General features: G+C 37.5%; 1 protein-coding gene across 2 annotated transcripts in view; it reads left to right on the top strand.

Annotated features, from left to right (window-relative positions):
• Positions 1-15,527, top strand: part of LOC126757654 (tyrosine-protein kinase RYK) — a 122,905-nt gene that overhangs the window by 41,757 nt on the left and 65,621 nt on the right. For both annotated transcript variants that reach the window (XM_050471730.1, XM_050471731.1), the window contains exon 2: positions 2,574-4,291. In XM_050471730.1, coding sequence (XP_050327687.1) covers positions 4,177-4,291 — 115 coding nt within the window. In that variant the 5' untranslated portion in view covers positions 2,574-4,176. The remainder of the gene's footprint in view (positions 1-2,573; positions 4,292-15,527) is intronic.

The raw sequence follows: 15,527 nt of genomic DNA on the forward strand, positions 1-15,527 counted from the left end.
CGAAATTTGCTATATTCACATTTTCTCCAACTAAATTGCAAATTTTTTCTATTATTAAGAAAAAAGTACACACAACTAAACCAAAAATTCCCGAAAGCCTCAAGTTTATTTTAAAGAACATGCGTGTAAGCACTCAACACGAAGTTCAGTTCACTTAGTTGAGTTGAGAATTTGTTTTCAGATAAATTTACTGCATTTTCAACACCACCCTGAGGAATACACTTTATTCGAAAAGAACTTAATTAAATAATTCCTCAGATTTATTTACTTTCTGTCGGCTTCTTCTTCTTCTTTTCGTAAAGTTCCGACCAAACGAAATCTGCGCCACTTCACAGTTCTGCATGAAAGCTTAAATAAAACAGCAATCAAAGTCAACAGCAAAGGTGAGGCATTAAATACTGTAAAATGCCGGGCAACACACACTCACTCACACTCCGGCGGTGAGCAATGGGGCAAATGTGTGAATCAGCTGCTAGGCGACAGACATACAGACACACATACATGTGTGGTTGTGTGTCAACAGGAGTTTATGATATACATTGTATGTTGCAAGTAGCCCCACATTCAGTACAATTTTGTTGCATGTTGCCGTTGCCGTTCATGTGAGCATGTGGCACGCGACGAGGCACTCCTCGAGAGCGAGAGAGTGAGTGAGAGACTCTTAATCTTTGCAACTTTTTAATTACTTTCTCAAGAAGTTTTCAGCATTTAAAATTGTTTAGAAAACTTGGTGTGGCAGTCAAAAACAGAGCGCATAAAAAGAATGAAATTTAAAAAAAACAACAACAACAAAGCAGAAACCAGCACAATCAAAGAGCAAATAGCTGAAAATCAAAGCAATACAAAAATTGACTGAAAGAATAGCAAAACCATAAAAAGACACAAAAAGTGAACTGCAAACAACGAAAACCCCAAAAGGACGCGCACGCAGACAGACAAACAAACCAAATGCAACGATGCGCGCGTGTGTGTGTAACAGTGTGTGGTGTTTTGCGAGTCGAAAACAAGCCACATGCCACACATCACCCCTCTGCAGTGTTGCTATGTTGGAATGTCTGGTATTTTGGGCTGGGTTTAATCCGCCTGACTCGGCCGCCTAAGCAACCAGCATGACAGCTGTGAAGCAGCGCTGACAATGAGGCTCCGGTTCACGCCTAGGCGGCATACGCTGCTTGTTGCCGAGGTTGCAAAGGGCTTTATGCGCCCTTCAACGGTGATATGACGTGGTAGTCCTATTTTTAAAGTAAATACATTTCGCATGGTTTTGGTTTTGGGTAGCTTTGGGTATATCATATCCAATTCGTAATTTGTCATGTATTGGTGTTATAGCACTGCTTATGATATTGAGAATAGTTTAAAAACGGAACTGCAACGGAGGTTGAAATATAAATGTACATAAGAAACGCTTGAAAATGTGGAAATCACCGACGAATTCGAATTCTTTCACTTTACTGGAAAATACTGAAATAACTATGCAAGATATGATATCACCAACAAAACTTATTTTAAATCAGAATAGAATACACTTCCGAACAGTGACATTATTCCATCATTGGAAAACTTTTATGGTTTCTCGGCGAAAAACCGCGACAAGTAATTTTCACAGACAAATTTACTCCATTAAGGTACTTCCGATGGTGCAAAGTCAGTCAAAGTCCATTAAATATTTCACAGGCAATTCATGTGGTGCCGAAACATCGAGCTTCTTTTTGTAGCCAGCCTTTTTTAAATGGCTCGCAACCGTTTGATGATGAATGTTAAGCTCCTTAGTGATGTCATGGCTGCTTATGTGACGGTCCTAGTCAATCTTTTCCATAATTTCATCGACTTTTTCAAAGATAGGTCGACCAGAGCAAGGTGCATTTTTCACATTGAAATTTCCAGAACAGAAGGGAACGAACCACTGTTGTGCTACACCAACTGATACAGCATCGTCTGTGGCTTGCGTGGCATTCTTTCCTTTTTTATACAAAAGTTTCAAAATACTATATAGTGAATTGCTTCATTATTTTCACACATTTTTGAATAGCTGTAACTTTTTAACTTCACTGAATTTAATTTTATTGGCAGCATTGGAGATGTACGACTGCAACGACATCTATTGACAAAATACGAAAAGACTTTTTCGACTACCCAATATTTCGTAGGGAGAACACAGTCCATCTGAAAAGCAGCCCGTCTCTGAAATTCACCGACAGAGACATTAGAGCTTTTCAAGATAGTGGCCAGAAGACCAAAGATAAAAATTCTCAAAACGCCTTACGAAAACTTTCCTTTCATTTCTTGTTTTTGTTAAAATATTCTCATGGCATATAAGCCAAAAGACATGCAAAAGTCAATACACATATACATACATGCGTGTGCGTGTGATTAAATTTGCGAGACTTTCGGCTTCTTCTACCAAGTTTAAATTTCATTATGCGTCTTTGGTTGGCTTCTGGCTACGTTTGCGTCGAAAACCAATTTTGTTTGCCTATTTTCCCATTTCCTAAACCATATGTGATCCTAATTTTTTGCTTTCCATTGAAACTCAGTTTTCTAATATAATTTTTCATTCGTTCTTCTCATTGCAGAAGGTGTCATACAAACAAAGGTGAAAGGGTAGATAGCGCAAACAGCGGTCGGTATCCAAAAACCAAGGGCATGTCAAGCGCATATGTGACAACCAAAAATCTAACGGTATTTGTCGGCATGTAAATGTACGCCACACACGCCGCCTATAAAAGACATAAAAAATAACGAGAAAAGAACTGTCGAAAATGAAAGCCACCGAGAAAAGTGTAGCGAAATCACAGCTAAAACACTAAGGACACATATTAAAAATAGAATAAGAAACAAAAAAGGTGGTTAAAAAATTGTCGTTGAAGTTTGAAAGACACGTTGCAACAGCCGCACACACACCACAGCGACAAATACAGGCTGTATGGTTTCGCATGCTCATCTGACGGCACAGCAATGGCAGCTGACGACTGTTGCCTGGCCGATACGACGACTAACAAACGAACAAGCACAACGACTACAACAACAACAACAACACCGACAACCAAAACACAAACTGTTGTAACTGCAGCAAGCGCAACCGCTTACACCACCCCCTCCAGCGCTGTCTGTGCGGCAGCTTGTCAACGCCACACAGCTGCGACTGCAACAACAAAAAGAACAGCACACAGCAGCGACACGACAACAGCAGTAGCTCCAATAAACAGCAAACCAGAACACATTGAGCCGCAATAAACCGCATAGCCGACGCCGTCCACACCACAGACACTGCCACAGGCATTGCATACGTGAAGGCGCACACCAGCGCACGACGAGCGCAGCCAAGTGTGCGGCTGGCGGCATTGCAATCACAGCTCGATACGGCTGTTGATTGTGCGGCGCTTTTGGTGAAAGTGCTGGTCAACGACCAACAACCAATTCAGCCACAAAACAACAATAACAAGTAGACGTGCACGCAGTACCTATCAGCATCGGCTGTAGAAGAGAGGAAGAAGGGCAAAAAATAAACACGAAATTAAAAGTGCGAAAGAATCAAATCACAGTCCTTAGGCAATACGAGGCGCTCTGAAATTGCGATTGACTGTGCAACAGTGTGCGTGAGTGCGTCTCTGTTGCTGACACTGTTGTGCCTGATCTTTTTTTCTGCGAACATTCACTGAACTCGCTTGTCCTTCGTAGACGTCGCTACGGTTCCGCTGTTTTTTCGCTTTGTTTGTGTGTGGTGCTGTGCCAAACAAGTCCAACAAGCAGCGCACTCTTCCACGCCTACCACGAAGACGACAGCTAGTAGCGTGGGCGTTGAATGCGCGCACCAGTGGATAAAAGCGAGCACAAAAAACGTCAACAAACACATTGCAAAAGAACGCGAAAAGCAAACAAAACAACGCAAATAGCCAACGTACAACTGCCATCGGTTGGCGTTTTCTACTTTTTTGCAATTCTCTTCAATTTTTATTGGCTCACTCTCTTTCGTCGCTTTTAAATTGACTTTGGAACAACGTTTCAACGAGCATACGTTTGCGCGATCTCCTCTACGGCCGCGTTGCCGGCCTCCTTTAGCCGTTGTCTGCTTTAATTGAGTTGACTACTCGTACGAATCTTCTCCGCATCCGCATCGTGCTCCCAACACCAGCAACCAGCAAGCAGCAGTTAGCAGCGAGCAATAGTGTCATAGCGATGGCGTCAAAATTTTGGTTGAATGTTTGGTGTGCGCTGGTCGGCTGGTTTCCGTTGCTGGCGAATGGCTACCTGAATGTCTTCATTAGCCATCGCGAGGTCATCAAATTGATGGGTGAGTACAAAGCAAATGCGAAGGTAAACAAAAAAATACCAATACCATTTTTAAAGTTTAAAAACGAAAGAAAAGCAAAGAAAAAGTGAAAATGTCAATATTAAAGCAGAAACACTGAAAACACTCTAGGTATTTTGATATACAAAAGATTTTTCTATTTAAAAATGCGGCATCCAAAAAGAAACTTAGGTTTCCAGTCGAAAAACGCTACAGCTTCAGTTTGGTTTTAGTGTTACTCATACGCCCTGTACACATATGTATGTGGCAAATATATGCAAAAGTATTAATAAACTGTTATTGTTGTTGTTAAAATTTCAAAAAAATCAAAATTTTGATAACGGCAAATATTAATTTATTCATTAAATGCGATGCGGATGCAAAAAATTTGCATTTGTTGCAGTGACACGGCACCAGGGCGTATACGCAACATTTTTTATTTCTGTCACATCAATGAGTTTCAGCACTAATCATATTAAGATTAATACAGAACGAATGGCATGCTGCAATATTGGTAATTTGATGTGAATAGAGGTAGTTTTATGTATGTATATCTATTAGGGTGGGTTCAAAAAATCGAAAGAGTTTTTTTCGCTTCGTAGTCTGAAAAGTTGGTTGATAGACCCCTTTAGGAAAGAGAAGGACTATCCAAATATGAACTCTTAATCATACGGGGAGGTCCTCCGTCTAACGGTTTTCTAGTTGTTTCTTGCCATCAGATAGAAAAATTCCTATCTCGCTTCCAACTCGAAAACATATATATTTCGTTTCATAGATTTTATAGGATATTGAATGCAATATAAGACGGTTTCTTGCGTTTTTTCGTAAACTTAGCTGAAAAATTTTTTTTTTTTTTTTTAATTTAATGACTCAAGGAAACCCCATTTTAAATTGCAAAGCTCCAGTTCTTGTAGGAAATTTTCAGATCTACAAAAATTATGATAACTCTTTCTCGAAAAGGAACTAACTGCCGGTGTTTAAAAAAAAAAAAAAAAAAAAAGTTTAACAAACTTGAATTTTACCCAAAAATTTGACACCAGATAACCTGACGGGTCTGATTGAACTGCTCTACAATTTACAAGGCTGTGACTCAAGAACTATTTGAAACATTCATTCCAAATTTTTCTAACTAAAATTAAAGAATTTCGATAATGCATATACAAAAAAAGTTAAAATATGGGGTAGTCGAAAAAGTCTTTTCGTATTTTGCAACTAAGTAGATGTCGTTTCAGTCGTAAATCTCCAGTGCTTCCACTCACATTGTGTCATACCATATAGTGTTGGATAGGTGAGATTTTAAGCTTCATTTAACCAAAAAACAAATTAAATTCAGAAAAGTTAAAAAAGTTACACATTTCTTTTACAAAAAAGGAAGAATGCCACACAAGCCACCAATGAAATTTGTGAAGTTTACGGAGACGATGCTGTATCAGTAGTAACGGTTAGCTCGCTTCAGTGCTGGAAATTTCGATATGAAAGATGCACCTCGCTCTGGTCGACCTATCGTTGAAAAAGTCGATGAAATTATGGAAAAGATTGACCAGGACCATCACATAAGCAGCCATGACATCGCTAAGGAACTTAACATTCATCATCAAACGGTTTTGAACTATTTTAAAAAGGCTGGCTACAAAAAGAAGCTCGATGTTTGGGTACCACATGAATTGTCTGTGAAAAATTTAATGGACCGAATTAAAATCTGCGATTCTTTGCTGAAACGAAATGAAATCGAACCATTTCTGAAGCGAATGGTAACAGGAGACGAAAAGTGCGAAAAAAATCATGGTTCAAGCGTGATGAAGCTCAACAAATGGTCGCAAAGACCAGGATTGACGCCTCGAAAGGTTATACTGAGTGTTTGGTGGGTTTAGAAAGGAATCATCCACTATGAGCTGCTCCAGCCTGGTCAAACGATTGACTCTACATTTTACTGTCCACATCTGACGAGATTGAAACAAGCAATCGAAAAAACGGCCAGAACTGATCAACAAAAAGGGCTTCGTCTTCCATCAAGACAACGCTAGACCACACACATCTTTGATGACTCGGCAAAAACTGGGAGAGCTTGGCTGGAAAGTTTTGATGCATCCATCTCATAGCCTTGACCTCGCACCATCGGACTACCATTCGTTTCGGTTAATACAGACATACATACAGATACTTCCTTAATGGAGTAAAGTTGGCTTCAAGAGAAGCCTTGAAAATTACGTGTCGCAGTTTTTCGCCGTGAAACCAGAAAAGTTTTACACTGATGGAATAATGCCTCAAGCGGAAAAATGGCTAAAAGTAGTCGAGCAAAATGGTACATATTTGGTTCATTAAAGTTCATTACAAATATAAAAAATAAGTTGTAGTTTAATTAGAAATACAAAACGACTTTTTGGACTACCAATATTATTTTCGCATTAGGTGTGCTTCTTAAAAATCCAAACAACTTCGAAAGATCTTTCAAAAATGGATTGCAGTTTTACAAACTTTCGGAGTTACTCAAAAAAAAAAAAAAACAAAAACTTTCAGAAAATATGTCAATGAATTTTTGGGACATAATTATTAATAGAATAAAATTGACATTTCACTTCAAATACGGTTAAATACTGCCAAAACAGTTTCAAGCTCCTCTTTTGTGAACTTTTAGATTTTTTCCGTCGAAGGAAATTGAGTTTTTTCATAACCTCACCCTCCTTGATTCTAGTCTTACTTCCTTCTCTATATTCTCTAGCTCTTCTACTATGCTACTATACATTAGCTTACTAATCTACTATTTGTCTGTATTGCACTTAAATAACAATAAAAAAGGGTCTCTAATAATACCTAAGGAGCAAAATTTTTGAAAAACTAAACTTATTAACTGTCTTTGTTGAGTCAAAAAATCGTTCAAATCTCAAAAAGCTCTTCTTGAGTATTCAGTTTAAAGAAAACTACGACCAGCACTTCCAAACAATAAAATTCAGCATTATTCACAACCCTGATAAAATACTATTTGATTAGACCTCAAAAAAATCGATGGACGCCACTGACATACTTTTCCCCACACACGCACACTACAATAAATGAATGTAGACCACAACTGATTGACTGATTAATAGCAGCAGCCAAGGATCACTTAAATTCAGTTTTTCTCTCGAACGCAAACACATTTGCCGCACTACTACAAGCACACAGCTCGGAGGCACGCAGCCATAAGCACAAATGCAAGCAAAAATATATGCACACACATATATATATGTATATATAAAGATATATATGAATTTATATATTATACACTCATACCGAGTATTTGCTTAGTACAACAGCCAAATGGCGAAAAATTGGGAGAGTGGAAAACACTTGAAGCTCAACAAAAATACACCGAACTCAGCAAAGTGAAAGCAAAACAAATACGCCGCGCAGAGAATGTGAAAGCATAAAATGTTGCAAAACTGAAAAACTGAAAGCAAAGCAAAAGCTGCTGCGGTTAGCAATCGGCGTGCGATTTGCTGAACGGCGCACTTATCGGCGGGGTGACGGCGAATAAAAGCTGGCACATTGGCGAGAATAACAAATTATCAGATGCTTGTTCATGCTTAAGTGCGTGCCAGGCGCTAAGTGGGCAAGGCAAAGCGAAATCCGAAAGCGTTTACATGAATAACTGCCGCACGCACACATAAATATGTGTTTGTGTGTGTGTGCTTAAGTAAATGTATTTGTTTTGCGCGCGATGTGGCGCTTGGAGAGGCTTTCGAGCATATTTTCATATTTATAAAAGCGCTGCTCGAGTGTATGACAAATAGCGCGTAAGCGAAGCTTAACTTCACAGACATCGTTTGTGCGCAACTATTTACAAAAGCGCCTTGCATTTAACGCCACTAGCGCGCTGCGCCAACCAGTCCAACTTTACGCCAGCGTCGCGCTTAATCTCCACGAACAAAACTGAAATCGATTTCAAGCGCTCAAATCAACATCGTTAAGCGGCGCGCACTTATTGTTGACAATCAGCAGCACACAACAACAACTAAAATAAAATTAAGAACAAGAAGCGCAAATAGCAAACACTACACACATACCCAGGCACACACGCATACACACATATATCGCTTGATTAGAAATACGAAAAGACTTTTTCGACTACCCAATATATACATACATATATAGTATATGTGGCAAACAATAATAAAGTGGAGCAATACTTATAAATAGCCGCAAAGCAAAAAGGACATCAACCGCCAACCGCAAACGGTGAATGACGTGACATCGGCGACCTCACCACCACCACCACCACAACAACCGAAAGTGCCGGCATTCTTTCGCTATTTTCGGCGAAATATTAATGACACATTCAGGCGCCTTGGCAGTCGCAATGCATCATTTACCGGAACGCAATCACCGTCACCATTTACGGGCACTTGCCGGGCGAGCGCGGTGCCGCGGCTGTTAGCGCGCTGAGCGACGTTACAGCAGTGGCCTCGACCTTGCCGTCGAGCTTCGTGAGCGTGAAGCGTGCCGCAAGCGTCGATGATGCCAAAAATGTTTACTGAATCGTAAACAGGCAATCAGCAACGAGACACAGAATCACACACACCCACACAACATGAAACTTTGCTAATACACACACATATATATATATATATATGTATATATTTACAGCCGTCTGTACAATTGATTAATGATACTGCTCGGCTGCCTCATGCCCTTTTCCTGTCCTGTCAGCCAACCACTTACCTAAACGCAATGTTGCTTATTATTATGATAGTTATTTTTGTTGCTGTTGTTGTTGCTGCTGTTGCTGTTGTCTAATAGTTCTTGTCAAACCGGATTTCTTTGTTAATGTCTTTCCTGTTTTTCTTATAATGCCGTTGTTGTTTTGTCTGCGCTTTTTTTCTTTTCTCTGTCAGTTTTGTTGTCATTTCGGTTTCGTCACATTACACGCCACTTCAGTTAATAACAACAACGGCAAATACCACGTCGCGCAAGCAAAACCAAATAGGCTCGTAACGCAATGCAAACATGAGACAATGAATTTTGTTTATTTTAACATTCTCCATTTATCTTGTGGGAATTTCGTTTGCCCTCAACACATTGTCCCTTCTCAACTTTTAGCTCGTTTCGTACGCATCAATTTGTAGGCTGCGCGTACGACAGTGGTCTCTTGGCATGTGTTGAGCTTAGGCATCTAAGCAAGTCTGGAAAGTTAGCTGATAGTATGCGAATTTAATGGCCTCAGGCTATGAGGTTTAAGAAATTTGAATTGTCCCGAAAAAAGTTTGTACGTTTATCACCATTATTTTTAACCCTGGTCATTGTGTGTTAAAGAGTTTTTGGGATTGCGGCTTGATTAGTTCACGAAATTGCTTTTCTTTCTGCGTCTTTCACTGACAATAATAATTTGTCGTGAACTGAGATTTATTTTAGCTATGCAAGTTTAGGATCGTGTAGCAAGACCGCTTAAATCTTCTTTCCACTTTATTTTCATGTATAGTAATAAAAATTGTGCCTAATTTTATACCTATTAGTGATAGAAGAATAGTTTTATAACATTTTCGAGCAATAGATAGCATACATTTAAGAGCAGTGATTAAATTTTCAGATTTTTTCTGCATTTCTCATACCATAAAAGGGTATGCAAAGATTTATCTTGATCTTGATTTTAATCAGCCAGTTTGAATCGCAACTACACCGCCTGCCATTAGGTTAGACTCACGTTTACTTGAATTACAATTGTTTTAATATTTATTATATTTAATAATTATTGGAAAAAAGTTGATATGCAAAAACAGTGAGTACTTAATCATTTAAACTTTTAATATAATATTCAAATGATTATTCAAACTTGTCAAAATTGTATTTTTCAAACATTTTCTTAAAGTTACTTAAAAAAATGTGCCTTTTTCTTAGCCATAAGAATAGACGCACTAAAGCTTTTAAGTTTTTTAGAAGAAAAGTATTTTGAAAAGTAAAATTTGAACATGTGTGAAAGTGTACCGCAACTTTTGTATAACGTAATCACAGGTGACGAGTCATGGATCTTTGAGTATGAAGATGACAAGCATTTTGAGCCGACAGAGAGGATCCAAGCGCCAAATCCAAGATCCAAATCAACTCTGTCCTGTTACTTTCCGCACAATGCCTGTATATCCGTTCCTTCATGCAAGGATACAGGGAATCTATGTAGGTCCAGGAAATTTCGCTCCAAGCACGTTTAATAGCTGCAGTTAATGTTTTCTTATCTTCGTATTACTTTACTCCTTTTGTATAGCTTCCGTGTTAAAAAGTCCCAAACATTTTCTATTACATTTATATCTGAAGAATATTGTGGCCAGGTCATGACATTAACGTTTTGATTCGAAATAAACGACTTTACTACTCGAGCTTTATGAATAAGAGTATTGTCATGTTGAAAAATTCAAGAAATTGCTCCAAAGTGATCATTTATTTTGGAAATATGGACGCCAACAATGTTTTGAAGCGTTCACCGTTCATCTTCCGATCGATAAAAATCAAGTAAATTGTTCCATAAAACGTGATCGCACCCCACACCTTTACGAAACCTTCTTCGACTGTGGTGACGACTTAAATATAGCTCATCTTTTCGCGAATCACGATAATAGTATTAAAGGCCATCAGACCATCTAAATTAAAACGTTTTCCATCAGTAAAGACAACTAAACGCCAACCATTAAGCATCAGATTGAACAGTCCATGTCATGTATTCTTTCGCGAAACAAAGACGTTTTTTTCCGTAAGAATTGTTCAGATAGTGTTTTTTGTCTTTAAATTTTTTTTATATATGCCTCTGGATCTTTTAAATTTATAACAACGGTTCTGGAGCTCCGCTTTATCTGTTTGGCAATGTTTCGATTGGATAGTCTTTGGGATTGAAAAAAGTCGAACGTGAGCCAATAAGCTTTTCCCATTTTTCCTAAAACATAGCTCGAAAACGATTTAATTTTTGGTTTTTAGTACTTTTTCAATAGAAAAAACTGCACTTGTTTACGCAAAACAAAGAAACGTAAAGGGCGTATATTTCAATAACCAACCAAAAACCCATGTGATTGCCATAGACATTTCTGGAATCTTCGAGCAAATATTTTTCGCACAAGATTCGAACTTTGATAAGAAAACCATTTTGAACAATAAGAACAGGCATAATTAGAAATATAACACTTTATCAAAAAAAAAACATTGGTGCGTCTAACCTAAGACCAGCAGTGTATATCCCAAAGTGGGCCGATCTGAAGAATTTGTAGGGAGATTGTAGCTTTGCCTTAAGCAATAATTCATACGAAGTATTTAATTTAGAGAAGTCAGTTTGTGTGGCAGCTATGTGATGTAGTGATCTGATCTGAACATTAATGCGAAGATTGTAGCGTTACCTCAAAAAATACTCTGTACGAAATTAAGCAAGGATATCTTGTCAAAAAAAAAAAAACGTTTTCCTTAAAAAGACGGCTCCTTAGGGAAACTGAGCCGCCAAATTCGCGTATATACAGATGGACTGTTCGGTTTACAATAACTGGACTAAAAACCTTTTGGCATAGAATCACAAATTTTGCTCAAGCAAATAGTACTAGATAAGCAATAATTCGTTAGGTGGAGATTAAGAGCCAGACTTATTTCCAATGATCTTCAGTGTTATTTGCAAACCTGCCTTAATGGTGCAGTTTCTGATCGGAACAATTAAGCGTCGGCTACTTCCGAAAGTCTAATGGATTTTTTAGCAAACAAAAAGAACTCTGACAATAACTGTACTTCAAGAGATACAGAGTAGACTCGCAATTGCGCCCCCACACACCTGCTCATATCGACAGCCATTATAGCCGTTATCTACAGTTATAAAGTATAATAAAAGCGTCGCACACAGTCATTAAAAATCATATCTGCTCACTAAAATTGCACACTTCGCAACTTTTATTGTAGTTCTACCGAATATTATAGTTTCGGCTTATTTTGGCAACAGTGTACTTGCAACGACACATAATCCTTGCAACTTTCAGAGAAAACAAATAAATCTCCAGCAAACATATATACATATGTACATACATACACACACCTGGTTGCATCTTTTAAGAATTAAAATAAATGGCATATGAAGTCAGAGTGCTTACGAAGAGCATTAACTAATAAAACCCTTCTGAGGTGCCCGAAGCCAGCTGAGTGAGCACCTTCTATTCAAATGCTGCACTTTTTCAGTCACGAAATCGCATACATACTTATGTATGTGTGCCTCGTGTGCGCCTAATGCATTACAGTTATACACAAGCAACTGCATACATAATAAGCGACATCGTTGTAAATCAGCAGAGATAAAGAATAAAATGGCAAAGCGAATAAAGCAGACGAAGAAGAGGAATCAGAAATGCAAAGGACTTTTAAAAATAATCCCATGGAGCACTTTGCATGTGTGTCGTTTGGTTTGGTGTGCTGGTTAAGCAACAAAAATGACAGCACACAAACATGCGAGCATATATACACATATATATGTACACATACTAGTGCAATTACACACATAGATACTGGTACAATTACCCACAACTACAGCAATAAGCACGCGATGGCACATTTCCGACTGCAATAACTGCACAACAGTTGCATTGCATGCACACATACAAGCACATTTGCGAGCACACACACACACACACTTGCAGTAGAGGCGATGCATGCTGACATGTATGCGTGTGTGTGTGAATATGGGAATACTTGTACTTTCTTGTAGCTTCCCATAAATCCAAGGCATCTTAGGAAAGAAAGTTTGCACGCTTGTATGCATACTTATGGCGAGTTCGTGTGCGCGTGAGTCTCTCGCTGGGAAGGAAAACATATGGAGTAATACACTTGTTGTATAAGCAGGTGTATCATTGCACATGCCGCGCTATCTCTCTCTATTTGTAGGCTTATTTATATGCAAGCGTGTTGGTGTGGGTGACGGTGCGCTCGCACGCAGCTCATTGTTGCGAAACACACACACACCTACATATATACATGCATTTAAAGTTTTTAATGGAAAACACATGCAAGAAGTTGCTCTGGCGTCGGTGCATTCGCACTTCCCTCGCGGTAATATACACTTTTCCCGCCCATCTAATGCACTCGAGCCAAACAGTCGTGCAGCATAAGCAGCAGGATCAGATACGTGACCCAGACAACAGGAAAACTTAAGAACTTAAAGTTGCATATTAACCCAGTGCGCTCATCCATGAGGAATTGGTTGCTATTTCAAATTGCAGTTCGCTTAAGTACACATACATTTATGGATATCAGTGCAACAAATAATAATAATATTGAATAAGAAACTGGAATTAGTTTATACAATTAAAGCTTTCAAGAAAATTTAGTCCCACAAACTAGAAATTCAGATTACACAAGAAACAACGTTAACTTTCGCTACACTGAGGCGATAATACCCTTGCGGACAACAAATATTCTTCTGGCATAGAAAGGTATAAAAAGATCTTTATTTTCATTTTGGCCGTTCAGTTTGTATGGAAGCCGTGTTCTATAGTAGTTCAATCTGAACAATATATTCGGCGATTTTAGCGTTGCCTTGGGCAATAATCCATGCTTATTTTCATAAAGATATCTTGGCCGATAAAAAAAAGTTCTCCATACAAGGTGTTGATTTTGATCAGTCATTTGTATAACAGCTACGACCGGATATAGGCGGTTTCGACATATGAGCAGCTTCTTGACGAGATAAAGAAGGGACGTGTGCATAATTTCACAGTGATAACTCAAAAACTGAGGGACTAATTCGCTTATATAAGACTGTTGGACAGAATGGCATGGCTAAATCAACCCAGTTTGTCACGATGATCATTCATACTTAGATATACTTTACTAGGCCTTCAAAGTGTGCTTCTGGGTGCTACAAAACTTCGTGTCATACTTATTATACTTTTCTCAGGATATAAAATAAGTCACATAGTGAACCAAATTTTCCACAAATCTGAACCATACTACCATATTATATTATATTCCATATACTATATTCGTTATAACTGAAGTTATTCGTTTTTAACATAAATGTATGTACATAAGCCAATAATATATAGATGGTGAAGAAATATGTTCGAGAAAATAAACATATGTGTGTATATATTTTTCGAAAGCAATTATAGATTAAATTTATCGATGTCAATTAAATTACTTTAATCCATAATTCTATTCCATAGAATTTATCGATTTTTTTCAGTAGAGAGAGGCTAGTTACCGTTTTAAATTTAAGCCAATAAAATATAAATAATGAATAAGTAAGTTCGAAAAATAAGAAATGTTGATAATTTTTATCGAAAGAAATCAACGATTAAAACTTATCGATTTTTTTAAATTTCTTTAATCGAAAATTCCATTCTATAAAGTTTATCAGTTACTATTAGTATAGTTATGTTATTTTCGAAAAAAATCGATCACTTCTATCGAAAAGAAGGATTATTTAAAATTTACCGATTTTTATTTATAAATATTATATGTTCGAAAAATAAGAAAAATTCATAATTTTTATTGAAAAAACTTATCGATTAAAATTTATCGGTTTTTACATTAGTTTAGACATTCGCTAAAGTTTACTAGTTAGTGTGAGAATAGTTTTGTTATGCTCGAAAAAATAATAAAATCAATCAATTCTATCGAAAGAAATTATCGATTAAAATGTACCGATTTTTAATAAATTATTTTAATCAATAATTGCATTCGATAAATTTAAGAGAATTTTTAAGTAATATGTTCGAACAAATTATCGATTATCGAATTATCGATTAAAATAATCTAAATGACATCCGTAAATAGAGAGAAGCTAGTTACTGTGCGAATAGTTTTGAGAGTTGACAATAAAATATATCATCTGATTTTCAGTCGGTCCGCTTCGAAATAACACTACTCAACAACTCTGGAAAAAAATGTATGACTGATGTTCTAAAGGGTCTGTAAGGTGTTTAAGGTGTTCCGTTTATGAATTTGAGCTCAAAGTTTTTTCATCACGTGGTGATTTGACCCCTACATCCCTTGACTACAACAAAAAATTTTATATGTCAGGAAATGTTTGCTATCATTTTCGGTTTAGCAAGCCAAAATTAATAAGAAACAGCCTCTAGCATCACAGTTGAAAAATGATTGTAAACTAGTCACCTAGAGATGTTTCCTTCATAATAAATATAATGCTTTACAAACATATGAGTATGTCACTCGAAAATAGCAAATATTTTCAAAAAAAGAAAAATGTCTTTAGCGAAAACAAGGAATATATCGGATTATACAGTAAAGAGATAAA

The sequence above is a fragment of the Bactrocera neohumeralis genome, chromosome 4 (genome assembly GCF_024586455.1).
Source record: "Bactrocera neohumeralis isolate Rockhampton chromosome 4, APGP_CSIRO_Bneo_wtdbg2-racon-allhic-juicebox.fasta_v2, whole genome shotgun sequence".
NCBI classification, from domain to species: domain Eukaryota; kingdom Metazoa; phylum Arthropoda; class Insecta; order Diptera; family Tephritidae; genus Bactrocera; species Bactrocera neohumeralis.